This window comes from Colletes gigas, unplaced genomic scaffold, assembly GCF_013123115.1.
Source record: "Colletes gigas isolate AHSC1104 unplaced genomic scaffold, ASM1312311v1 Colletes_gigas_Sc00002, whole genome shotgun sequence".
Classification (NCBI taxonomy): Eukaryota; Metazoa; Arthropoda; class Insecta; order Hymenoptera; family Colletidae; genus Colletes; species Colletes gigas.
The window spans coordinates 4,660,151-4,688,144 of record NW_025106631.1 but is presented as its reverse complement, the minus strand read 5'-3'; the positions used below and the strand labels follow the sequence as shown (position 1 = coordinate 4,688,144).

General features: G+C 42.9%; 1 protein-coding gene across 2 annotated transcripts; it reads right to left on the bottom strand.

Moving 5' to 3' along the window:
- LOC122403989 (transcriptional coactivator YAP1-like) lies at nucleotides 1-27,909 on the bottom strand. 2 transcript variants are annotated; one of them, XM_043407848.1, is made up of 7 exons: nucleotides 27,821-27,909; nucleotides 25,109-26,476; nucleotides 4,173-4,396; nucleotides 3,558-3,742; nucleotides 3,254-3,457; nucleotides 3,039-3,124; nucleotides 1-2,952 (listed from the first exon to the last, which is right to left on the bottom strand). In XM_043407848.1, the coding sequence occupies exons 2-6, from the start codon at nucleotides 25,741-25,743 to the stop codon at nucleotides 3,083-3,085; spliced, it is 1,290 nt and encodes a 429-aa protein (XP_043263783.1). In that variant the 5' UTR covers nucleotides 25,744-26,476; nucleotides 27,821-27,909; the 3' UTR covers nucleotides 1-2,952; nucleotides 3,039-3,082. The 2 variants fall into 2 exon arrangements, with proteins under 2 accessions (XP_043263783.1, XP_043263778.1); XM_043407843.1 differs by having other exon boundaries at nucleotides 3,271-3,457; nucleotides 27,821-27,906.
- Between the last annotated feature and the right edge of the window lie 85 nt (nucleotides 27,910-27,994).

The window sequence follows — 27,994 nt, the reverse complement described above, 5'->3', positions numbered from 1 at the left end:
TGTGTTACGTTCACGATGATTAATGTTTTGTAAAACGAACGTGAGGTCTACTGTGTTTTATGCTGGCACATGTGACTGTACAGCGATCGCTTTCCAAGTTTCAGTCGTATAATACAGATAGTAACACAAAATATCGAGTGAATATTACATGATCGTTTTATAACTTCATTAAAAAATAAAAAGTAAGAGGTCGAATACTCGTTACCCGCACGTGAAACGTTGTGAACAGAAAAATTATCAAACCGAGCGTGCGAGTAACTGTAAACCAAAGTCTGGCTCGCGTCTCCGGAACTTTTCCTTGTCGCAAGAAAAGGCAGGAGAGCATCAATGGCTTGTCAATTTTTTTTTTTTTTTGTTGTTTTTTCCATATTCTTTTTGAAGGACCGAAATTACATCATCCTCGACGAACAACCGCGGCGGGCAGACGTAACTGCAACGATTCGAATAACAATCAAAAATTTGACAATTAACAAATAAACTTCAACAAGATAATGGTTTGTATCATTGAAAAAATAAAATCGTTTTCTCTTTTCCTTTCGACAGAAGAAAGAAACGTAAAACGTGGAATAAAGATCAGTCGGATAAAATACATGATTGCGCGATTGTTATCACTGGGTGCCCACTTTATCAATCGTTATCGCCGCCTTTTTTTTTTTCGAACCAACGAAAGAAGTTACGTCAACCTCCGTTCTTTTTTTATTCTCTCTCCTCTTCTTCTTCTTCCTCTTTTTTTTTTTTTACGACGTATGTGTACACTTAAGCTGCCATGTAACTAAAAATATATGTGTACGCACGCTGTCTGCGCTTCTACCGAGTCGCTTTGATTTGTTCGATAATAACCATTACTACGCGTTGTTTCACGAGAAACAGACAAGTACAAGATTAACGGCCTCTTTTTTTTCACTTTTCGATCGTTCCCGTCCCCCCAAAAGGCGGGCAAACGAAGAACGCGAAAAAACACCTTAAGGCTAAAGATATTTAAAGATAATCTATAAATATCATATACTCTTCTTTTGTAATCTCCATTATATAACTGTATGTAGTATAAAACATAAGAGAATTTTACAATCTAACAGTGTTTTCAAAATACCAATATAACTGCAATTCGTAACAAGTATAGACTTTATATATAAAAAAAATATATATATTCATTTTGTGTTCCCCTCTTCGAAGTATTTAAAAGGGTCTAAAAAAACGTGCTTGCCTATTTTAACAATTATCTCATGTTCACATAAACATCTCGTATGGACGGTTATTGCTTTGAAAGATGACGATCAACATATATAATATCGTCGTTAAAATCGATTGCAATGAAAAGGCACTTCGTTTAAGCATATATCGCTTGTAAAATAGTCTGAGCATTATCGACACTCGATTGCAGTGTATATGTATGTATGTATATATACTTTGGACACGCGATTCGAAGAAATCTGTTTCGAATCTGAATTATACACGTAACACGATTTGCTCCGTATGCCAACTTCAAGGTATAGACAAGTGTCCGTGCATTAAAAATGCTTTGATACTTTTAGACGTTGCTCGCCGTTGCTTCCGTAAACATCGTATAAAGATCACCGCTTGTATCAATCGACGAATATCGAATAAAATATCGTTTATCGAACATCATACCCTTTCTATTTTCATCTCTATGCGGACAGTTTTTCCGTTAATAATTGCACTTATTTTGCGTTTCGTTCCACGATCAAAATTCCGTGAACACATCAGGTATGGTGTTTCTCCTATTTTCATTATTTTTTTCTCTTTTCTTTTCCCCCTCTTTAAATTTAAATCACACGCGAGATCTATGATCGTTTCAATCTGATATGTCATGATATCAGATTACCATTTGTAAATCAACGTGATATAAATATAATTAAACAACAATTTACTTGTCTACTCCGTACTATCGGGAAGTATATCGAGCTTTCTTCGTTCACTGCGCTCCCCTATTAATCAACGAGCGTTCACGCACATTTAAATATTATTATCAAAATATTCAGTCCTCTCTCTCCCTCTCCCTCTCGTACTAGTGCTTTAGTATAGAAATACAAACTTATATACAAAATGTTGCGGAGGAGAAATGCACTCATACACGCATACAAACATACAAACATCCAAACACACCCTAATAGTAAGAGAGAAAGAGAAAGATCCGAATACGTTTCATTTACATGTACACGATGCCCCCCAGAACGTCGAACCCCAAACATCGAAGATCGTGTTCTTTATTCAATTCCAAAGTTAATGTCGATTGTTTCAGGCGACCAGCCGCAGAAATGGCAACGAAACGTTCGTTTCTCGAGAAGCCTTAGAGATAATTACGGCCTGCTTAATATTCTCAAAGATCTCTTCAGGAAGACTCGACAAGCTTGCCATGAACACTAGACTTTAAGGCCTCGAATTCTATAATTCTTTACCACTTCCGTAGCCTATCGCTCGACGTGCGCGACAGATAAGACGAAATCTGTGTTTGGAACTCAATAAGAAGCACGATCCTTGGATCCGACGTCAATGTTTCCTGGAACACCCTGTGAATGTTCCTGTACACACGTTTCCGTATATACGTTGAGCATAACGCGTCGCAATTAAGGCTCCATTTACCACTTAAACGTTTAAAAAAATTTTCTCGTTCACGTGCGTTTTTCTTATCGTTTTCTTCTTTTCTTTTCTTTTTTTTTTTTTACTTTTTTTTTTGTTTGTTTTTGTTTTTTGTCGTTATGGAATAGTCGTTACTTTACTGGTAAAATCCCATGGGACCGTCCCATTCAGTTTAGACGTATTAAAAATTGCAATTTTTGTTTATCGTGTCGATTTCTTAAATTGCTTGCCTGTCATAGACAATTCCCAACCGCCATACTACAGCCACGTCAGCACGTTTTCAGGTTTCGTCGGATTAGGATTTATGAGCGATTGCACGTCGTCCAAAATATCGCTACTGAAGTCCTCGCTCAACTGTAAGGAAAATTACGAGAACTACGTTAAATTCGACGCAACCGTGGCCATACCGGTATGCACGGTTACTGAATTCCGACAAGTACCTGTAACGACGGGACGAGATCGTCGGTCGAGTCGATATTATCGCTCAGAGTAGAAAGATCTGGGGTCTCCATGGGTGCGCCTCCATCTGCAAAAATGGAAGAAAAACACGGGATGCTTTAGTACCCCAGTACCGTTGCGAGACGTGTCTGAAACTGATGGAAAAACAACCCCGTTGTCTTTCGATCAGCGCTTTCTTTACGATATATTTCTACACCTGCGAGGATATCTCACCGCTTGTACCGTCCATGTTGTCGTCAATGTTCGCGAGGAAATCTTCCGGGGTGTGTGGCAAAGAGTATGCAGAACCAAGACCGAGACCGCTGTCCGCGCTCTCCTGGCGCGCGTGTTGCTCGTTGATTCCAGATAGGAACGGGTCCATGGCGGCGTCGGTGGTGCTCTGTCGGAGCATCAGCTCTTGCTACGGAAAGAAACATTCGTCGCGTCACCATCGACGTGGGGAGGGTGGAGGGGTGTGGACGGGTAAAGAATAAACGATCCGGGAACACAAATACACCAACCTGACGCATGATTTCCTGTTGCCGTTGTTTGAGACGTTCGCGTTCCATCTGTAGCGACTGGAGACGAAGCTTCTGTTGACACGCTTGCAACGTTTGATTACTCTGAATACCACCACCTGTGGGTTGCTGAAGCCAATTCTGCGGTAACATGGCGCCCGATGTTGGAGCCCTCTGAAGATGCGTCGCTGAAATAATCGTTTCCTTCCATAAATTAAATCCCTACGATTATCGATGCACGATAACGGACGTCGACAAAAATCGGTAAGCTCAAGGTTGCACGGCGCGACGAGCGTTTTGTAATTTTTATTTTATTCGAGAAACAGTAAAAGATGCCCTTTGTCAATTTTGGAATCTGGAATTTCGTTTTCGAGATTCGAGCGATTTACCGATGTCACTTCCGGGGTGCGATATTTATATCCCCGAGTCAGCTGATCGCCCGGAAACACGTGCGCGCCATCTATGTCACCCTCGCGCGTAAAAACTTCAAACGCGTGTATCTCGAAAACGAGACCGTACATTGGAAAACGACAAAGGACTTTTCGATCTCAAAAAACTTTCTTTTTTAGGTAAATACCTTTTGAGAGGTCTGAAACGTATCTAACTTGTGAAACTTACGGATTCTCGGATCGAACCAGGAGGTGGTGCGTGTCTGATGATTGATGAAGTAGATCTCTCCTTCGGGGGTGCGCGCTTGCTCCCATCCGTCCGGTAACGGGCCCAGTGAATTTGTGGCCCCTGTGGTGGACTTTCCGTTGTCGACGGCGGCAGCCACGGCCGCCACGTTCGCCGCGGCCGCTGTTTTCCGCGGATCCTCCCATGTCGTGGTTCGCGTCAGGTGGCTGGAAAATAAAATTATAACGCGGTTCAGAACACGTCCGCGCTATTTTGCGCTTACAGCGCGCGCGGCCCCGTGCAGAAACTGAATACGCCACGGGCGCGTACAGTTATCCACATATAGTAGGCGCACTCTAAAAATAGTTCCATTCAAAAGACGACACGAAGGAGTAACAGCGGGCGCCTAGCGGTGTGGTCGGGTACGTTAAGTTTTCGGAACAGACATGGGCAAAATCCGCGTCCGGACCGACAGTTTCGAGCAACGAACGAAACGAATACGAAATACAACTCGTCGAATAACATTAATCGTAGATCCACATATTTCGGAATGATTTATTCGCATCTCTATCTCGTTTTATGGTCGTAAAAGGATCTTCGAAGAAATTCAACTTAAAGATTTGAAAGTAGAGTTATATGTCTGTTTTCATGGTCGGGGGTTACAAGTATCTTTATTAATTCGCACTGTAAACAAAGCTCCTTTCATTCGTGCTCGTTCTATCATCGATAATGATTGATTTGGAGCCGATCATTTTAAACGAATGTAATAATGACACTCTTCTTTAGCACTGAATTGAGTATGAGTAAGATCGTAGATTTTGATTCGATGTTGGAGGCTTCTTCCGTAATATAGAATGAAATGCGTCGCTCTACGATCGCTATACGTCGTTCTTATTCGTCATCGTTTCGAGTAAAATTTTGGCCATCGACGTTTTCGTCTCTGAAATAAAACGTGGTTTCGCGAATTTCCTGCTGCGCGGGGACGACGACAACGCGTACGACGCCGAAATGCGTTCCGTGATCGGGAATCCACCGGCGATGAGAAACTTCGCACGAATAATTCCATCGACGCCTACTCGTTGTTCGGCGAAACGATATTTCTTCCCTTTATTTATTTGTTCGTAGGATTTGTTTCGAAACGTCCCGAGAGAAATAAGCGGCCACGAGATACACACGCGCCCGTTCGAGGACGTCGCATTGTATTTTAAAGCTGCTCGCGGCTGAACGAATTGCAGAACGCTATATCATATTTCCGCGAGCACCTGAACTCCGTTTCGAGGAATAACGATTGCCTATTAGAGCTACTGCTAATAGGTAACGAGAATTACGTTTCACTCTCTTAGTCACTATGCTTCGTTTAAACGCGCGGTTAAAACTGTCGATGCCACCATCGATAACGTTATCGATAAATTTATGCGCCGATAAAATCGTTAAGATATCGACCACGTTATCGATAGATGTCGATAATATCGAAACTATCGTTCAGATCACGGACGAGGTATACGAGCAGACCTTACATCCAATGTATTTTTTCGCCCCCATTTTTCTGGGACTCTAGAACCCCATTAATACACATTGCTTGCATTTTGAAACATTAAAATCCTTCAATCCGTTCAGAAATTATGATTTTCTAAACGTAAGCACGAAATTTCGGGGAAACATTTCTGACCACATAGTATATTTTCGGAAAAGAATTTTTTTCTCGAAAGTGCGTAGGATTTCGAGGGTATGTTTATTCACCAAAAATGATTGTAATTGGCCCTCGCAACAGAAAAAAATTTTTCCAGAACGATTTGAAACTTTTCAATTTTGCCGAAAAATTTGTCCAACTTCTTGAATTTTTTTCTCGAATTTGTGTAGGATTTCGGGTATAAGTGTATTCACAAAAAATGATTGTAATTGACCCCTACAACCAAAAATAATTTTTTTAGAACGATTTGAAATTTTTTAATTTCACCGAAAAACTCAGGCACCTACTCGAATTTTTTTCTCGAAAGTGGGTAGGATTTCGGGAGTATGTCTATTGACCAAAAATGATTGTAATTGACCCCCGCAACCGAAAATAATTTTTCCAGAACAATTTGAAACTTTTCAATTTCGCCGAAAAATTTGCCCACCTTCTTGAATTTTTTTCTCGAATTTGCGTAGGATTTCGGGTATATGTGTATTCACATAAAATGATTGTATTTGATCCCTCCAAATGAAAATAATTTTTTTAGAACGATTGGAAATTTTTTAATTTTGCCGAAAATTTTCCAATATGTATGGCAGCCAGATTAGGCCACAAAAGTCCATATAAGGTGTAAGGTCTACTCGTGTACCTCGTCTGTGGTTAATATATCGATAAGTGAAACTGAACTTGAATAAACAAAAATATTATTAGGTTATAATTGACAATTTGCGCGTTTATCTATATTTGAAACGATACGTCGATCTTCGCTGAACTTTGAGAAAGCTAAAAGACGAATAGAAAATATCAAGATATCTATTTAAACCAGCCAGATACGATAAACAGACATATACTTTACAAGGAAGCGCAATTTCAAATCGATAGGTTCGATAATTCCCAAGATAGGGCGTTGACAGTTCCCGGAAACACGGTGTTGAAAAGAACGCGTTTAAAGTTTTGAAAGCACTTTCAAGATAGGGTAGCGTACCTGCTCCTCGGTCTACACTTTACCTTCAAAGTTACAAAATTCACGAGACTCGTTTTCACAGAAAACTTACAAAAACTCAAACAAAGAAAACTCTAGTTATAACTCTCGTAGTCTTGAAAAATCGTATCGAAGCTGAAGTTCGAATATCGTTAGTTACGGGTTCGAGGCGAGCATCGATACAATTTCTCGTCGACTTTCGTCGATAGATCGATAGCTCGATAACTCGAAACAACCACCGGGGGTACGTTTAGCCGAATTTTTCAGCGTGTCTGGCGCGGATCCGACCGGATCGCCGGCTGGGATAGATCGCGGTTAATTAAATCCGAAAGACGCGCGTCGTTCCGGGCCAGCGGCGCGAAGATGAAGTCGTTTCGGGTCCGAAACGGCTTTAGTTGCACGAAAACACTACGTTTCTCGGCTCTCGACAAAAATAGCGGCTAATGGCTGTGATTGCCGATCCCCGTCGTCATCGTGGTCGTCGTGGTCGTGGTCGTCGTCGTCGTTGAGTCGCCAGTCGTCTCTTCCCGGCCGCCCTAACGTATTTACCTTACTCGCGTGTCATTTTTCAGCCGGGAGGAAGTGGAAAACACTACACCCGTCCACGGAGCCGTGTACGTGCGACTCCCGTCTACTCTTATTTACCTTCGTGAAACGAATACCTTTGCGAACCGGCTACCTTGCACGACTCCAACGAAATTTTAGACACACGACGAACATAAGCTCAACGCGACACCCCGTGGCATGTTACCACTTAACGAAAAAATTTTCCGAACGCACGGTACACACCGTCCTGGATGCATCGCGGCCGATTTACGATGCTAATTTTTTTCCTTCCTCCACCTCCCCCCGCGCGCTGGGTGATCCCAGAAACCGTATCCGGTCGTTAACCCATTTGTTCGCGATTCTTCATTTTTTCCCCCAGATAAAAACTCGACAAATTATTTCAATTTTAGCACGCCGTATGGGTCAGCTCGATATTGCATTTTTTAAACAGGCTGATTTTTTTATAGAAGCTAGCGTGAACAATTGGGCGGGAAAAACGGAGTAAATTCGATAGGCGTTCGAGCTAGTTTCGTACGACCGAATTAAACGGTTTACAACGTCGATAATTAATATATTCTGTTACGTGTCTTCCTTGGTTTAACGGTGTAAGCAATTAGAAACGGTCATGCCAAGGGACGACCACGTGTTATTGGAGCTAAGTATATGAACGGAATAGTGTTTCAATTGTGGACATTAGAGTCCTTCGTATACAGGGTGTTTCACGCAACTGGAACAGGCTATACCTCCTAAATGGTCAAAGTTAAATGGTATTAGACGATGCGTAATATGCAACTAATTTTATGCACTTTTGTGCATTGATGCATCGGGAAAATGCAACTGCGCTCTTTTTTAAAATGGAAACCTACATTTTTTACTGCACCAGTCGATGTAATTTCTTATGCTCTATATAAAAGTGGGATGTTCAATCGACATAATGAACATACATGGTCCGTTGAAAATCCACGCCTCGGAAGAAACACTAACAATCATATACGGTACAGTGTAAATGTTTGGGGTGGAATTTTTGACAAATGGATTATCGATCCATATTTCTTTAACTGGTCAGAGGTACCTAAACTTTCTGGAATCCGATCTACCAGTTCTCTTCCACGATACAGAGATTCCTCCAAGTGTACAGTGAAATATAGGGTACTTTCAACAAGACAATGCTCCAGCACACAATTCACAGATAGTTGCCAGACATTAAATAAAGCTTATGAAGTGAAATGGATCGGTACACAAGGGTCGATCTTATGGCCAGCGCAATCACTAGATTTCACACCCCTCGACGTTTTTTTATGGGAATCTCTAAAAGATAGGGTGTACTTGCACCCCATTATTAATCTTGAGGAGCTCCAGCAACGCATTCAGCAAGAAATATCCAAAATTACGGAAAGAGACATCAGGAACGCATTGTACAATGTCAAAAAACGGATGGAAAAATGCTTGGACTGCAATGGAGGACCATTTGAACACTTGTTGTAACGTAAGTACTCCGAAACGCTTGCAGAGAGACCGAAATAATTCAGAGAACTTTTTATCTTCGATAATTTTCTAACGAATAAGTTTAAGGCATAAGTATGTTAGTACTTTTATATAGAGCATAAGAAACTACATCGACTGGTGCAGTCAAACATGTAGGTTTCCATTTAAAACAAAAGTGCAGTTGCATTTTTCCGATGCACCAATATACATAAGTGCATAAAATTAGTTTCATATTACGCATCGTATGATACCATTTAACTTTGATTTATAACATCTTTTTCTATTCCCAACCGTTTAAGAGATATAGCCTGTTCCAGTTGCATAGGACACCCTGTATAAATATTGTATGCTCGTTTAACTTCCTTATTGTTCAACTTTGTAAAAATCTTTTTAAGTAACAAATTACTAATTTCTTTTGATTGTTTCTGTTTCTAAAAAGTTTCAAAATACAACCGTAGTCGATGGAATGGAAAGTTCGATGAAATAAATTATTTGCAGTAGTTCAAACCGGAGTGAATTAATTTGTTGAACATCGAGGATTGCCTATCCGTTTGTTTACGAATCTAGCGGACAGTTCTTAGGTCTACCATCCTGTACCAATTTTATAGAAATTAGCGTCGACCAGGGCTGTCCCGCCCCTCGGGCTCGAGGACGGAACAAATTTGACGCGGGACAAGTCGCACGATTCAACGAGATTTATCATCCGTCCACTCGCGCTTAAACGCTTTTACGCCGCGAGTCTTCTAATTGCCACGGTTAAGCGTGCAACCCGAAACCGAACCACCGGATTCTCGAAAACATCGTTAATCGTTCGAAGCCTCCAAAGAAAAATGTGAGATCGCACCGGGAGCGTTCGTTTGTTGGTCCAAAATAGGGACGATCGATCACGAATCGATTCCTCGGATCTTTAAATTCGAAATAAAAATTTTAACTAATTAAATTTACCTATTTAATCAGCAACCGCAAGGTGGTGCGTCGTCGTAAGCCATCGTCGAGGTCGCAAACAAGTTCTCTAAATCGGCGTATCGCGCGGCGCGTTCGCGTTATTCACGGCCGCGAAACAAATCTTCTTACTCGGTTAATAATACCCGCCGGAACAGAACGTTTGACGTAGTTGTAACGCTAAGAGCATTATCCGATCGGAATATATATCCGATCGAGCGTGTTAAACCCGCCGCGTTCACCGACGATCCACGAGAGGCGGAGGAACGGGACGAGAAGTTTTTCGTACGATCGCCAGATAACGGGCGTGTGTTTATGCTCGCTTATCGATCACCGGAAGTCTCAAACTTCGTCTCAACAGGTTTCATTCAAGATCCGAAGGCCACGACGCCTGGACTACCTCGCAGACCTCCTACGCTCGGAATTATCAAATTTTCCTGTATTCGAATATTTACAGATATTTATTCGCGACGCTTTTACGACGCTGTTATTTTTCTATAAATTTTTGTTTCCATTCAACGAGACGCAGATTCATTTTTGGAACTGAAGCATTTTCTATTAAATATTATTCTACTACTGCGTTTTTCCTAGCTTAACAAAGTCTACTAGTTTAACCCTTTGTGCTCCAAGAATTCATTAAATGCAATTTTGTGATACCATTTTCAAGAATATTAAAAATGTCCTTTTTCCCCAGAGATACTTATAAATATTTTTAGTTACTATTATAAAATATATATTATACTAAATATTATTTATGTTATCGTAGAGGTGCCATTGGAGTGTAAAGGGTTAAATAACACAAACGTTAGTGTTATAAAGGTACGAAGATTCAACCCTTTACGAACACTGTTACTCTACTACTGTGCTTCGTCCAGTTCCGAAAAATCAATAAAAAACAATTGTGTTAAATGAAACAGACATTAATAGTATGAAGGTTGAGATCAATCATAGACAGTTCTACCGGGGTACGAAGATTCAACCACATCGAACATCCCCGTTCGAGCGTCAAGTTTGGGTACGGATAAAAAAAATGGCGGTCGGGGACCACACGGTGCGGGGCGGTCCCGGGCGTAAAGAGATCGAAAATCCATCGTTCGGGGATGCGTGATCGGTGGCACGGAGGAATACAGAACGGCGGTGTGTTCCAAAAGCTACATGTCGCGGGTCTCTCCGGGAGCGGTTGGACGCGTTCCAAGAGAATCGAGTAGAGCCGGAGGTGGAGAGGACTACGAGAAACACGGTGGGCAAAGAGGCAAGGGTGAGAAGGGAGAGAAACGAGGAAAAGAGGGAGAGGTAAGGAAGCCAGGCAGTCAGGCAGGCCAGGCAAGCAGGCCAGCAGGCGAACAGAACAGGCGACCAGGCAGCCAGGCAGGCAGCTCGAGAGCATTGGAGAATTACAAGAGGGTTTCTGTGTGGCGCACGGCATACGGACTACGATGTATTTTTACTCCGGACATCACGGCGCCGGACAACTCGTAAATAGACACTCTCGCACCGACGCTCTCTTTCGCCTGCCTGCTCTTCTCTCCCGTCGTCGTGGTCGTCTTCGTCGTCGTCGTCGTCTTCGTCGTCGTCTTCGTCGTCGTCGTCGTGGTGCCGTTCGCGTTGGCCTCCCTCTGGCACCCTCCCTCGAGAAACCCATCGTCTTCGAGAGAGGACCGAGACGACAAGCGGGCTCGTCGCCCCACAGCTTTATCGCCGAAACGCGCGAGTACCGTTAACACGATCTTTTAATGGCCCGCGATCAACGCCGCTAAACGCTACGAGATGAGTCTCCCCGGCCGATGGACGATCCTAGATCCCAAGCGTCTCCGTCTCTCTGCTCCACAAGGATCCATGGCGCATCGTACGCGGTACGAACCCCGATCGATACAGGGGATTCGTTTCAAATTCTGCCATAAAGTCGAAATCGTCGTGAAACCTAGGGACAGTTTTTCGGAAATATCTCGTCAATGATTCTATGCAAAAGAGAACTATTATCGAAATTAAAGGGGATACGATTCTCTACGAGAAAGGTTCTACTCACATTTTCGATAACTCTGTTACTGAAATATTCCAATAGTGTTTCTTAGTATGATCGATGGTGTCCTGGGGGATGCTAGACTCTTTCAGGGAGGTTCACTAGCTTTAGGGGTGCATTAATATCATATAAAGACTGTTGTTAAAATACATTTTACAAGGGATCTTTCAACCTCTTTGAATCTAGATAAATGTACGTAAACAAATATTTTTGATATTTTTGATTTCGTTACCTGCCCTCCTCCGGAGCATTAGAATCGACGTGTTTGGGGGCGTTAAACGCCGTTCCACGGCGTCTGTCGTGTTTTCCGAGCTTTCATCTTTTCCGCGTTGCTATTAATAATGACGAGGAGTCGCAGAACTGGCTCGAGGAATTGTTTCGTTTTCAAAGGATGCGACTTTTTACCGGGGAATCGAGAAGTGCCGGAACATGCTGAAAGGATGCGGTTAATAATGGAGGGGAATGCACGATTGATTGATTGTAATTGAATACTGTTACGTGCAAATAAAAAAATTGTAAGCTCAAAACGGTAATAGGACTCGATACATCGACTGGAAGAGAGTTAACCTTTAGACACGAGGCGATTTTCAAGTTTTCAGATACTTCGAAGATTCCAATCGACGGAACGTCCAAGTCACAATGATTATTGCCTACAGTATTGTTCATAAATAGTATAATCGAACATTTCGATAAACGTATCTTCGGTTTCGCTGTTAACGAACTCATGCTCGAGCATATATTCTTGCGTAGTAATATCTTTACTCCGTGACGCCATGGCTAATGACTGTTAGAACCGAGCTATATTTAGAGGGAATATTTCGAAACACTCGATGTGCGTATAAACTAACTTCTTTTAGAGACCATTGTGGAGCAATAAATGCGTTTACGTTGTTAATACGAGGATCGTTTCAGAGGGAATATAAAAAATAGAGACTTCAACGATCGAGGAGCTGAACCCCTGGAATCGGAGACCGTTTGTTCCCCAAAATCGAAGGATCCACCGCGATCGTCCGATTTATTTTGCTTTCGTCGATCGTTGGTCGCATCGTGGGTCGCCTGGCAATGAATGAAACCGCCCCGCCGAAACCTGGCACACACGATTCGCGAATATTTACCTCAAAAAGTAACCGCGAGTCGGAAAGTCGCGACCACGTACACCGGCCAAGGCGAAACGTCTATAACGGGACGCTGTGTGCTACCAGCTGCGAAAATGCACGTACGCGCGGGAATATGAATGAATAGTCACGGGGCGATTAAGATGTCATAGACGATATTTATGGAACTGCCCGGTAACGCTAACGGTATACGAAATTTAAAGTTAAACGCGACTTGGCGCCACCGAGGCCGATTCATACCCGGAAAACCGCTTCTTTATCCGAGCCAGATCTACGAGTCACTTACAGCGAAGGTTACCCGTGAAACGACAGGACACTTTTTCGTGTCACCGTGCGGAGAACCACTCGGCTTGAACCCCGATCGTTATCCACTACGATATCCCAAAACGATACTGCACTCTTCCGAGAAAGAATCACAAACGCGAGAGAAACGTAACTCAAAGCGCGACAACGACATTTCGAATTTCGCGCGCGTTTCGTATCGAATATCGAAAGCAAATTTCGTTCGCGCTTCGAATAAAATATTCCGCGTCTATGGAAACAGTGACGAATAAATTGTCCATTGGTCTATGAAAACATATAATATTTTGCATCGCTTTCGTTTATTTTTGTACCGCCGAACGATCGAAAGATTTGGAGCTTCTGCGTCATTGTTTAAAAGAAAACTACGATTCTATAATTAAAACGATAGTAATTATGTTCCGTGTCGACGACCCCACGAATTTAAACGGCCTCGAAGCATGTCGGAGGGAAAAATATTTCCGGGCGATCTATAGAAACAGATATTTATCGCTCGCTTTTGGTTTTCAAGAAAATATTGGAATACAACTTATTTTGAGCTTGGATTTGTTTGGTCGACGTTCTTTGTCTGAAAAATAACGCTGACACAGATAATGTTAGTAATATCGAGCAGATCGATTGTCAAGTATCGAGTAATTATTTGTTGATCTTTATCGAACCAGGTCGACGAATCAGGACCATGTTAGAAATAAAAAATAACACGTTCTTACGCGATATTTAATAGCAGTGGTATTTCTTCGATTGCAAAAGAAGAATAGGATGTTTGGGCCATGTAACGATAGTCATTTTCAAACTATATTTTTAGTTACGGCTAGGACGTCATTAGTTCTAAAAGAAACCACTTTAAAAAATATATACTCTGCAAACAAGGCTTTAGCACATGATTTCGAACATACGAACCGCCCACTTACACTATCTGCGACACGGCCACGTTGATGATAGAGATCGATATTTATAGTATATTTTTCAATACTTTGACTACTCGTGCAATGCAACAAAAATGTGAATAATTCAAGAAGAGTATATGAAAGAGAATGAAATATAAGCACAATTAAGACAACGCAGATACGCTCTTCTAAATTACAAGGATGAGACACGAGTAGCCCTAGAAAGATTGATCGTTAGCCTCGAGCAATCACGATAAAGGCTAAGGGAAAGAGGGGGCTCATTGAGGCCAACCGCATTATTCTTAATTATCTTTGGAAAACGGCCTTTGAAAACAAGTAACGCGTTAGAAAAACGTATAACACAAACGGAAAACAGATTTTTAGTAAGCTTTATCGCATCGTAAACATCGTCGTGAACTCCGTACAATGGATAATTCTATAAAATTCGAACACTATTGTTCCGATCGTTTATTTTAATCTAATCAGAAATTGATATTTCCGATAGCACGTATCGTGGCTGTTGCACTATTCGAATGCTCTTTAGCATAGGATTGTTACCCGTTTATTTCAAACCTACAACGCGTTGCAAAATCGTTTACAATGGAAGACGCTTACGGGCGCCATCGTCGTGTATTTCTGTTTTTCGCATTACGATTCCAATGAAGATCGGGGACGTGTTATCGAGGCGGCAACGATTTAAATATAAATCGATTCTAAATTAATCGAGAGAACCGTGACAGAAATTCGTCTGTAAATTTCGTTTATTCGAACGAGGCGCTGTTTCTTTTGCGGCGACGCCTTCGAAAAAGTTTGGATACCGGGTGTCGCGTAGTTTGCAAACGACGAGATCGTCGCCGATCGCAAAGTCGAACGAAGCGAGGCGAGGCGAGGACGCTCGAGCTGCCTTGAACTTTCGATACATTCGAGGTATTCCCGGAGATTTGTCCTCCTATCTGGCATTCTGGCGCGCTCGTAGCCCCAACACTCTCGTCTCTACAGGTGTGTCGGGGTCTTTAGCCTCCGCGGCGGCGAGGTAAAAACGCCGATACTCGCAGGCGGGACGCATTGTAATACTTTACGGGAAAGAGCACGACCCACTGCCTCTCCTGGACGATCGCTGTGACGCGCGTTGTCGATGCAACGATGCCAACGGTGCATCGCGATACAAATGCAGGCCATTAGAAAAGTCTCTGCTGCATCCGTATCTACGCTGCTTGGGAAATGCTTCGCTGCACCGACGGACTCGGACATATTTTAAATGTAAAATAACCCTTCTGTTTACGTTTCTATGGAAATTTACTCGAACGCTACGAAAATATTGTACCTTAACAGAAATACAGAGCATCGATTACATATATTTTAAAACGCAGATTTTTCGTTAGATGAATAATATTTATGAGATCTGTAAGTTTAAGTACGTAACTCTGTTGATCGTTTGAGGAGTAGAGACGGATTGAATCGCGCCTAGTATAATAGAAATAGGAATGCTGTCTGCTATGAATAAAATTTCTTCCGTTCGCCACCTGAATCGTGAATAACAAGACAATTTCCACCGATCGCACGTCGGCAGATAACTTCGCCGGAGAGACTTTTCTAACGCGTTGTGGATCGAACGTGACGTAGAAGTAAAATAAAGTCTGCCGTATATCGTTTATCTCTTCGGCGTTTTTAGTTCTCCACGCGTCACAGATGTTATTTATCGCCGTCCACCTTTCGTTTATCGAGAAGAACGTCCCTCGTCGGCCAGTGGCGGATTAATCGTCGACGGGACCCCAAATAACAACATTATTCCAGCTATCTCGTTAATTGGAACGTTGGAAATAATCACGGAACGTTAAATTCGTATATCTGGAACGAACAAATTATTATTCTTTACGATTGATCTACCCAGAGTATAAAATTATAAATTTTTTGGAAAATAAATACTGAAATTAAGCAATAGCTGAGCTATTAAAGGTTTCCGCGAACAAGCATTATACGCAAATCCCATAAAATTGCCTCGGTGAACTTTATTGGGGTTGTCTCTATTGCGTTCCCGATCGAGCACATTATGCAGAAGAGGATTACAACTTTAACCCTAATCCTACCAGGATATGACGTTGAGTCACGTACCCAGTTTGTATAACGGTAGGATCTTTACGCTAATTACATTTTATTACCGAGTTATAAAATAAATTTACTTATAGAGGTCATTAAAAATTGGCACGCGTTGAAACAAGTATCCAAGGATCTTATTTAATCCTTAGTAGACAATCTACGCAATAGGGAGTTATCGATAAAATAATGGGGTTTCTGACGGACTTCCAGCAGTCGCCTAACCACGAGGATCAATTCTAGACTCGTGCCCGTCGATGGTCGCATTTTTCAACTTTTCAAATTCTAAAAGCACGCGCTGAGAGCTAAACACAGGAAAAAAGCTATCCATACCGTCGATCTGACCCTGAGCATAACAGGATGCCGATGTCGCACGCGCTCGCGACTTTCACTGCATTCGAAAATGCATACTAAACGTCCTCGAGATGAATTTACGAGCAAAAACGGCCGATACGTCTACCCGCGATTTTATTAAGCCTGCACGGCCACGAAACGTCGTTTTCTTTCGCGGAAAATGATCGATTTCCGTACAACGACGAGAAAAGCTTCAACGTGCTTTGCAAAAACTGCAATTACACCTTTTTATTTGTCTCCCGTTTCGACTGGTTCGAGGATTCGTTCGAAAGATGGACTTTGTTTCTCCGAAACATCGAGACGGGCGCAAGTATCCTGGCGTCGCTCAACTCATACGGAACTCGCTCATCCGTCTTCTTCGCTTCGTCAATCTTTGCCAAGTAACGATCGTAGAACGACCGACGTTCGTAAACTTGACCGATTTCGGTGCGAACTACAGCGCGGAACGGCAGTTGTACAGTTTGTTAGTTTTCTTATTCGTGGAAAAGTGAGTAAACGTTGTTCGTTCCCTTATAAAACAGCAATACGCGGAGAGAAAGATGGCCGCGTTTATTTCGGAACTGGGTCAGAAATAGGGCTGCCACGTGGCCTAGTTTCCGGTAGGACAGTCCTAAAATCACACGTTCAGTATCCTACACCCTGCTCTTTTTATAAAGTGTCCTACTTGCGTCTGAAAATCTCAGATTGCAAAATGATTAAGGACGTAACCCTTCTTAAGATTCGGTGCATCGATTGCAGTCTGCCATTTTGATTTTGGGACCCACTGGGACCCGGAGTAATGTAAATGGACGACAAAGTGACCGTTGTACTCCATATTTATGGACGAAAAGACACATTTCTCGCATCATGGACATCATTCAAGGGTAATCTTTACAGCTTCGTGCGGTGGATCGTAAATCAATGACCATTATAACGTCGTAGCCGTGAAATGCCGCACAACGTTCGATTCTTCGACGGATTCGACGTTTCAAGGAACGATTCTAACTCGCGACGTTCAAACATACAACAACACGCGAAAATCTGAAGGCGTTCGAAGGAAAATCGAGAACAAAACTTTGTATATACTATCTCGACAGAGTTTCCCTAAAAATCGACTAACCATCGAAGCATTCGATGTATCTAATTTTAAAAAACCTTCGTCGATTCATCGATTCCTGACTTCCTGTTTCAACGACGCGAAACCCTAAACTATAAGAAGACGCAGAACAGGAAAAAATCTGTCGAGCGAACCGGTCCGTGCGATATTCTCGAACTATTTCGACGAACGAGCTATTCCGAGCTCGTTATCTATAATACCCGTGACTATCGTCGTACTTGTCACGGTTTCCAGGAATTTCGAGTCGGCCAACGAATCCCGAACGAACCGCGGCCGCCAAAAATGTCGATCGTTCGGTGAACGACGGCTTCGATAAAGGAGATCCGAGAGGCGCGCGCGAATTCCACGGATAAAATGTGACTCTGCTCGTGACTAATGTTTCGTCAAACGATACAGTTGACGGAAAACCTTGGATGCCTGTTGGCTCGTCGTGTCTCGTGTGTTCACCTGGCGGCGAAACGTGTTTCTCTGGCTGCCAAGACCTTTCGTTGGAAGCGCGCGCGCCTCTTTAGCTAGCGATGGGATCAAGCGTGTCGCAAATAACACCGGAGACCCGATGGAACGTGACAATTTCGCCCATCTCTGGTCCACGAATCGCCCAATCGCTTTGGATCGTCTAAAAACGAATCGAAGATGAATCGAGGGACAATTTTCACCAGCTACTTGGCACGTGAATCGAAGAGAGCAGGATGGGACTGCTGGTTCACGAGCCCCGTGGCCAATGAAACGCAAAGAACGAAATCTATCCGCTGGTTCGCGAAGTTTGTTTCCTCGGAGCCGCGGTCGCTCCTCCTCGAGGTGTGTAATACTCGAACATAGGTAACGGGACTAACGTATAACATTATACAGCGTGGTAACGCGCGAGCACAGTAAACGAAAGATCCAAGAAAAAGTCTAGCAACGTGCTTGAAAAATCTTCCTCGATGCTCGATTTAATTTGGTTTCCACTATAGTGGAATTTTTGTAAAAATATCCAAGGTGGTTTAAGAAAATCCACCTACGATCGTCCCTGTTATCGATCATCCGCGATCAATTGCCGCGATATCCATTTGTCCAATGTTCCACCTTTCCTATTATGGCTGGGAGTCGAGAAACGTTCGTAATGGTAACTTCTAAGTCGAGCCTGAAAGCCTCGAGTCCGTTGGTGGGTTAGCTTCCAACGTGGCTCTTAATTGATCTTCGTTTAAAACAGATTTGGATCTCCCTCGAGACTCGTTTTTCAGATTCAATCCTCTAGCTGTACTATTCTTCGAATCACTTCTCATGATTTTGTTTATATTAAAATAGAAATAGTTCACCTATAACAGAATATTGCTCGATTACAATGGAGTAGTTTGTTTAATTGGAATTTAACGAAGATGATACCTTGTAGAAATTCAATTTATAGAATACGAAAAATTCACTCAGACCACTTTAGCGATGGCCGTGGTCGAGTATCGGGAGTTTTGGCCTGGGCCTAATAGGCAAACATTGTCCCGGAACGAAGAGTAACGACCGTGGTCCGCTCAACGAAAGTTTTCCCCGCTAATAAATATCGCGGGTCACCGATGTCTCGGGCGACATTCAAGGCGTTAATAGTTTATGCATCCAGCTGCTCGTTTTTCGCTTACCCGCGGCAGAATATAGAATCGACGGTAACGTTCCACGGGGCGAGGCGACGCTTCCTAGAAGGATTTCAAAGAGTCAGTTTGTCCGCGGCTCGAATCACGTTTCAATTACGCAAATTAGATTCTAATAAGTCCCGGTTCTGGATAAGATCCAAAAGCTCCGAGAGACGGCCAGAGGTAATTGGACGAACGGCCCGGGAAGAGGAATATATGGCGGAGGGAGAGAGAGAGAATACGCGGCAGTCATTACCGCATAATACAACACAACCGAGCGCGCGCTCGCTCGCGGTTGGCTGCACTTCTTTTAACAACGAGCATCGCGAGCGAGAAACTCTCGCGCCCGTTCGTCCCAAGACTGCGTATTACTCATTAGCAGGGATGGGCAAAATGCATTTCAGAAAGTATCCCGAACCACGAGCGCTTCGCTAATCTCTATTTTCACTCTTTCGCCGTTCGCGTACGACTCCATCTAATAAAGAAAACAGAAAATAAATTAGTACTTTATACGCTCGAACGAAGTTATCGATATCGATATCTGAGAGGAGCAAATATTCATCTTTTTCTGCAAAATATTTACTCGTACCGTGTTATTGCTTTCGGTATAAACGTAATAAAAATAATGGGAAAATGTTCTTAAACGTAAGATTATTTTTATAAATCGATCGTGTTAAAGTATTTGTTTTAAAATAATTTCGAAACGAAGGGGTTAACGCGGACTCTATCTGTGGATCGCCTCTGTTGTCTGTTGAGTCTACCATTTTTCTATCCGTTCGATAACTAGACGTGGTAGCCAGCAAAACGATCGAACAATATTTACGTTGGATCATACCGCGAGCGGATAGCCATAAACTAATCGCGACCGCGAGAACATGTAACTCGATAAACTCGTCGGTGTATACGCTGCACAGGCAGACAATCATTAGACGGGGCGCTCCTTTCTTTTCGTTTACCTTTTCGCGCAACTTCCTGCATTGCATACGGCGGGTGGAAGGGAGCCATCGATGCAAAAAGCGCATTTCATGGGGAAAACACCGACCACGTAACAGACCGCGTATCGACGATTTCGTGGAACGAAATCCAACGCGAAAAGACCTCTCCTACTTCTCAGATTCGTTCGTGAACTTCCGTTCTGATTTATCAGAATTAAACGTGTACGTTGTAAATGAACAGCGTTATAGATTTGTTTGATACAGTCACTTTCACTTTGACGATCGTTGTGATACGAAACATTGTGCAAATATGCTACGATAATAATTTCTTTGGTGCGGCAAAATTTCCGTATTCGTTGTTCGTGAATGAAATTTGTTCGAAGTCGGAGCGTTTAGGAAGTATAGTTTGAAATTCTAGACTCCTCGAACTACGTCGAAAGATGGACAGATATCCCGTTACCTTTTTACGTAACTTTTGCCCAAGGACTCCGTAAAACGGAGAGCATCGCGAACGATCCACCGCGGCGAGCGATTAAATTCCAATTATTGAACGCCACGTTCGTGGAAGTAAGGTCGTGGATACATTATCGTCGAATTGCTCGTAAACGACACGGTAACGTATCGACGAGCTTTACGACTTTCACGATAACATCTCGACGCGGCTAATGTCCATTCGAGTTTCACGTTGGAATCGCGAACGTCGCGCGGGAAAACGCGGACGAGCGTAAACGGAAGTGCAAACCGATTTCCCTGGGAAGAAAACGCTCTCGAACGAGCGATCAACACTAAAACTAAAACTAAAACTTTTGAAGGCCTTACCGAAACTCTTCCCGTTCACATTGTCGGGATCTAAGCTGCCTGGTCAAATAAAAATGCTCAACGCCTAAATTAAAATTAATTTTACAACGTTTATCAGTTTCTCGAGAAATCCAATTTGAATTGTCGCTCTTCGGGGAATGAAAAATGTCGAGGAAACACTAATCGCGCAGTGATAGTCCGAGGGTTAGCCGAAACATTAATCTCAGAAAAGCCTATTATCGGAATAGACAAGATAAAAAATGGAATTTCAGAGAAAAAAACAATTATTTAATTTTGTCATTGAATAGAGTTTGCCTGACTCTGGCCCACCGTGTGATTCCCATTCTGCTTTAAAAACACTGCGTACAGGTACGCGTCGAGAAAGTACGATTTTCTCACGAAGGATGAAACGCAGTTCTCGGTAGTGCCGAAAAGAACGACCCGCCCCGTACGCGTTCTCACGATTTTTAGCGGCAGGTAGGTCCGACCGCGAAGGATTCGCAGGTGAAACAGAAAATGGACGGCTCCCGAGCGGTCCTGCTAAGCTCAGGTAAGCCCGTCTGAAAAGAAGGACGCGTGCACGGAGGGACGCGGGAGGTGCTTCTCGAGTTTTTTCCGTCTTCTCTGTGAACCGTTCTTCCGTTCGCAAATAAACAGCGGTGGAAGGGAAAAAAAAAAAGGAACGAAACGAAGAGGAAGACAGAAATACTTGGAAACGCGGAGAACAATAGAGCGCGCGGTACGAACGGAAGCCCTCCTTCAATCGGCTTTTATAAACGAACGCTGAAAGCGAAACGAGACGATGAATATTCTCGCGGGACAAGGTGACTGAATGAACGCCCCCAGGCCCCTCTCACGCGGCCCCCGGGGGAATATATGTGCCTGTTATCGGATGGAACCATAGATTATCGCCGGTATATCTCGACGTGACATCGATCAGACAAAATCGTAATCGAAGAAGGCAAACAGACTGAGAAAAGTGTAACGCCCAGATAGATTAACCCGTTTAGTAACAAATTTTGGGGAATTTTTTTTTCTCGAGAGGTTAGAAAATTAATAATCGTAAGCTCGGGGTTAATGGAATTCCTTCGAATGTTGTTTCTCGCGTTTTCTCAGAGCTTCAAAAATACGCCGTTGAAACAGCAAGTCGAGATTCGAGGAATCGACTAACGTTCCCTAAGCTTCTAAACAAGATATCTGAACTAATCAATTTCATCTGAACGTATCTTAATACGCTGCAAACTTTGTTCCTGCGGACGGAAAAAGATTCGAAGGTCGGGAATCGCACGATGCTCGAACGAATTTTAATATCGGTAAAAACACGGTTTCCCGAATGGCCTCTAAGTAGGACGGTGGTGTTCTTAATGGGCTAAATATAAATTTAGCAACGGGAATAGAAACTTAAATGTAATAAAAAGAGACCGATGGCTACGATACATTCTTGTTTTCAGCTATGAATAAAATAAAGATCTACCACTGGTTTTTTACGATACGGTCTTGCGTAAGATGGTTCCGGGGAGTCGAAATTTATTTTTTTTTAATACACGCAAGTGCACGAGTTAAGCAAGTTGGGGTGTATGGTTGTTACCATGAATCGTGTATTTCAATGAAATTTGTAAATACCCGTCTCTGATGGAAAGTAATCAACCCCGAAGAGAGGTTCCGACCGGGTCAAAAGACAGGTGGGTGGAAGGAGGTGAACGAGGCGACAAAGCACACGGGGAGCGTTTCCCACGACAGGTGACACGTGGGAATCCTAGTCACGGCGCAGGTGGATCAGGTTAGACGGGCAGAGAGATGGAAGAGGAACGGGGAAGGGAGAGACGGTGTCGGGTAGGCGTCTGAGGATCGACAAGGAGGGACTACGGTCGAGAAAGACGAGAAGAAGGAACGGCGGGGGACAAACGGATACTCTGGCGAGCGACTGACTGATGATAGGAGGAGGGGGGGTGAGGAGAGTGGGAGGTACGGCCGAGAAATGGAAAAGGAACGGAGAAACGACGACGAGTGAGCCGTGGCGGGCGATAAAGACGGTGACGGCCTTGAGGTATGTGGGACCCCAACACACGCACACTGAGAGGACACAGACGACGAAAACGTTCGGCGTTGTAAGAGCATCGTGGATTCCCCCGTTTGAACGGTTGAATCCGAATCGCTTTTAAAGTCATTAGATGGAAGCGAGAAGAAAGGAGTTAACCATGAACCGAATGTAGGAAACCGCGCACCTGTTACGAAGCGACTCTCGAAACGTCACTTGGTCGCTGAAACCCTTCCTATCTGCGTTTAGATAATTCGATGAACCTATAGGTTTGACCCTCCCTATAATCCACATAATATACTTACGAACAAAATACATTTTAACGTACATTTAACGTAATTTAAAGTACATTTTAACGTACATTTAACGTAATTTAAAGTACATTTTAATCGGCGCAAATAGAACCGCAGAATTTCTAGAAACGGTACGAAGGATTAATATTTTTATCTGTACGGTGAAAAGTTATGCAATCCACATGTGGGTGACGTGGCAGTCAATGCCTTGAGATTGTGTGCATCGACATTGCTATTTGGTTTTAATTAACTCTATTTCTGTGAGGCTGTCATCGAGTGAGATCACTGCTGGCTCGTATTAAATTTTTTGATAAAGTTATAGAAAGACTTTGTCGATCGTCGATAGAGGGAAATTGTCATAAGCTAAGGTTATCGGTGTACTGTAATAATAGATGACGAATAAGACGTGTTTCGTTCCATAATTTGATCTGTGATTTCTATTCTAAGAGTATCGAAGTTGGTTCACTTTTCTTATCGAAATAAGAATTTCAGTAATCTCTGGGTACAAATGCCTGTTGACTATTGTCACAACTGGCAGATACAGCCTAAGAGTTACGATTCTATAGGAAATTCCAAGTAATCTATAAAATAGAGCTCTAGATTTGAACCCTAAAACCTGAATTCGATATTTGGAACTTATGTCAACAACACTGGCCAGAACATTTTTCAATTTCGTTATGTTACTCTGGCAATAATATTATGACAATACGTCGAAATTGAAAAATTTTGAAAAAGTGAAGTTGAGCTCCAATTATCAGCGATGATAATGATCTGTTATAGCAGGCATGTCAAACACGCGGTCTGGGGGACGCATGGGGTCCGACCCATTAAATTTTGCGGCCTGCTTGACCTTTCAATTATTTTTTATTCCATCCATGGTTGGGAATATATATTTACGTGAACAGCCTTTATAAAAAATGAAAAACAACGAAACAACTAAAATATAACACGCCTTGTTGTAGATTCAAGATATTGAATTTGAACCATTTAATGTTTGCAAAACGGTAGCAAGTATCTTTGAGAGAATGAAACAATGTTATTTCAGAAACTAATTGCTGGTTTTAATGTACCTGCGCCCCGCGACATGGCAGCAAAGTATAAATCGACCCTCGAGCCAAAATGGGTATGATATGCCTGATGTATAGGATTGTAAAGAAAACAATAATTCTTACAGAAATAAGCCAAAGAATACATTTATTTAACAAAAGGCGTAGGTACATTAGTAGCAAACATATTTTTGTCTGAAATAACATTATTTCGTTTCCTTAAAAATACTTGTTTCATCATTTCGTATTCCTTAAAGATACTTAGTTTCAAACTTGAATAAAGGTGTTAAACAGTTAATTAATCTTATCTTCCGGTCGTTTTATTGTCTCTCGTTATTGAACGAAGCTGTTCGCGTAAACATATACTCCTAACCATAGATACATAGCGTGCGAGTGACAAAATCTTCGGAAAACAAACGGAAATAAAAACTAATAGAGAAGGTTAAACGGGGCCCGTGCGACTCCACGGGGCCGCGCGTGTTCGACAATGGCTGATATACATAATTTGCTTGCGACATAGGACGATGTAACAATTGGTGTCCGTACGACTGCAAAATAGGCTTTAAAATATTCTCGAGTGTCGTTAAAATAATTATAGATCAGCGGGCCGCGACATGGTAGCAAAAGCGTGTATTGGCCCTCGTGCCAAAATCAGTTTGACACGGGTGTCGTATAGGGTCGAAACGTAAGGGATCGGAGGAAAGCAAAAGCTACCGGTCAAGAGAAGAAACTCACTTGAGGAAGTAGATCTGTCCCTCGGGGGTGCGCGCCTGTTCCCATCCATGCGGCAGGGGACCCAGGTCGTCGACCGTACTGATGACGTCGTAGCTGCGTTGCTTCTGGTGATGGTGGTGACGCGCGTGCGGCTGGGGCGCGTGCTGAGGCGCCTGCTGAGCCGACGCGTACGTCTGTTGAAGCGAGGCCGGGCTGCTGTGGGCGCGAGGATGAGCGACGGTGAGGCCAGCCGCGGCCGCGGCCGCGACTGCAGCCGCAGCCGCACCTGCGGCGTTTGTTCCGCTACCACCGCTGTTACCACTTCCACCGGTGGCCGATGTGGCCCCGGCGGCCTGTGTACCGGTCGCGTTTCCACCGGGTGCAGCGGCACCGGCGGCGACTGCCGCTGTCCCGAACGCCGAATCCGCCGAATTCTCCCGGGAATGCGAGATCGAGGGACTCTTGCTACCCGTCGACGGTGGATTGAAGAAGGAATCTGGTAGATTGCGCATGCGCAGTGGCACTTGCAGCGGACGCTTCGAGTCTGGCTTCAGGACGCTGTCGAAGAGCGCCTGTAGATCCGATTCCGAGTTCTGATCGATCCTCACCACGAGATTGCTCTTCGACAACTGGTCCACGTCCTGGTTCAGCGCCATTTTGGATCACGCAGTTCTGATCTAACGCGCTTTCGGTCTGCCCGTCTTTCCCTCCTCGTGTCCTGTTGTACCACTGGCCTTACCTTTCGTTCTTTCTTTATTTCCGTCTTTCCCTTTCGCTCCCACCTTTTCCGTCTTCCGTCTGTCTATCTATCTATCTCGTACCGTTCCTGTCGTTCTCTTTCGCTGCGAGCCCGTTCTCGCCCGAGACCGTTCCCTCTTTCTTTCTACCTTTTACGTTCTCCTCGCGTTTCCTCGAGTTGTCTTCTTTTACGGTACACCTATGCGCACGTCGTGTACACGGCGAACGACCAGTCATGAGCAGTCGTACACACACCGTCTCGCTCTCCTCCGTCACTCTTCGGTCCCTCGACAACGCGATAGCTTCGTCTCTGTTCCACCTGTGCGTTTCGCGCGAGACAACAAAACAAGCAGGACAATGCCGCCGCCGCCGCCGCTGCCGCCGTCGTCGTCGTTGCGATCTACCACGGGCTCCCCTTTGTACCGGTGCCCACGACAATACCCTCGAGTCCCTCGACGTGCAACGTCTCCACCGCCGTTTACCGCGATATCGCGCACCAGGAGAAATCGACTCGTTTTGCTAGCCGGCCGTCTAGCAAACGAGTGCTAGCGTTCACCGTGCGTGGACACGCGATTACGTACAGGGCCTAGAAACTCCCGTCTGTTCAACCGATGCTCCGACCCTCCCGCCATCTGCTGGCCGTCGTTCCTACTAAACCACAATGGCGGTATATACGAAAATTTCTTTAAAAGGGTATTCTGCTCTAGGTCACTTTTTAAGCCTATTTCGGAAATTTTTTACGAGAAAACCATGACTTATGTTGTAAGCAACCTTTAGGTTTGTAATGAATGAATGCGGTTATATTATGTGAGAGTTTCGATTGAAGGCATTGCCGACTATGTGTGTGTGTTTCGCGTGAAGTATGTATTAGAAGTTGTTCATTTTATTAGTTAATCGTTTGTTAATAATAATTTAGTTAGTTACGGTCGAGCCAGCTTTCTGTACAAAACATTGAATTTAGATATTAAAGGGAAAATATCTTACAATGTATATATATTATTTTTTTCAACTGAAAATAAAGAGCACCATGATTAGTATAAATATGGTTATCGAGTGAACCACGATAAATAGAAAATCTGAATAATTAATCAAAATTTTCAATTTACGTGTTTTTATCTTTCCAATATCCGAATTTGTTATCACACAAGTTTCAGAGCTTCGAACTAAACAGTCCTCTTAAAGAAGCACTGTAAATCTGTTTGACATTCACCTGCTTCTTTAGAATGTTCCATGGATGATGAAGTGGATACAAATAAAACCACGTGACTGTAACAGGGCTGTATTGACAAAACGCTATTCCCCAAATACATCCAAATACACCAAAATTTGTACAAGTCTCCATATCTTTACATAAACAATAGTGACTCATTTTACAATTCTATATGCACCATTTTAACAGAAGAAAAATATGAGTATAATAATATAATAAAAATGCAAATATTTCGATCCATAATACGTTGGATCTAAAATACATCCCTGACTGAAGCCTCATGTCAACATAGTGAACCAATGAAATTTTAGTCATGTGACAAGCTTTGTTTACATCCAATTTTATCCAATGAAACATACTACAAACGCATTAACAGTTACAATTTTATATCGAAAACAAAATTATTCTGAAAAAAGATAACTATAATGATTGTTAGTTTACTGTTTATCGATAAATGTAAACAATGTCTCGCTAATAAAATCAATGTACAATTTATACATATCTGTTATGATTCTTACAACGTATAAGAAATTTTGGAATATTCCGAGTGCGAACTGTTCCGAATACAAAAGTATTAATTGCCATTTGTTTCTCTTACGTAATCGCGTCATCTATCCGGGAATTTTGAAAGCTATTTAATACAGATACATTCCGAAAAATAAACTGCAACCGGTAAGAAAAATATAATAGCAATAGGGTAAATCAAAATTACAGTCACAATTAATTAATTCTGTTTCGAACTCATTAACAAACAATATTGTTCGTGTAACAGTTTAAATACATACATCTCTGCTACCAGTAGCTTTTTGAAATGGCCATACTCTCGGAATCCCTACGGTCCACTCTTGTTATTCTTCATTTGCAATCCACCGACTTTCGATGCAGGAAAAAACGTCTGGTTCCATAAACACAATCGTCATTTCTTGATGCTGCGATGTAAAATTTCTTAATATTTGATT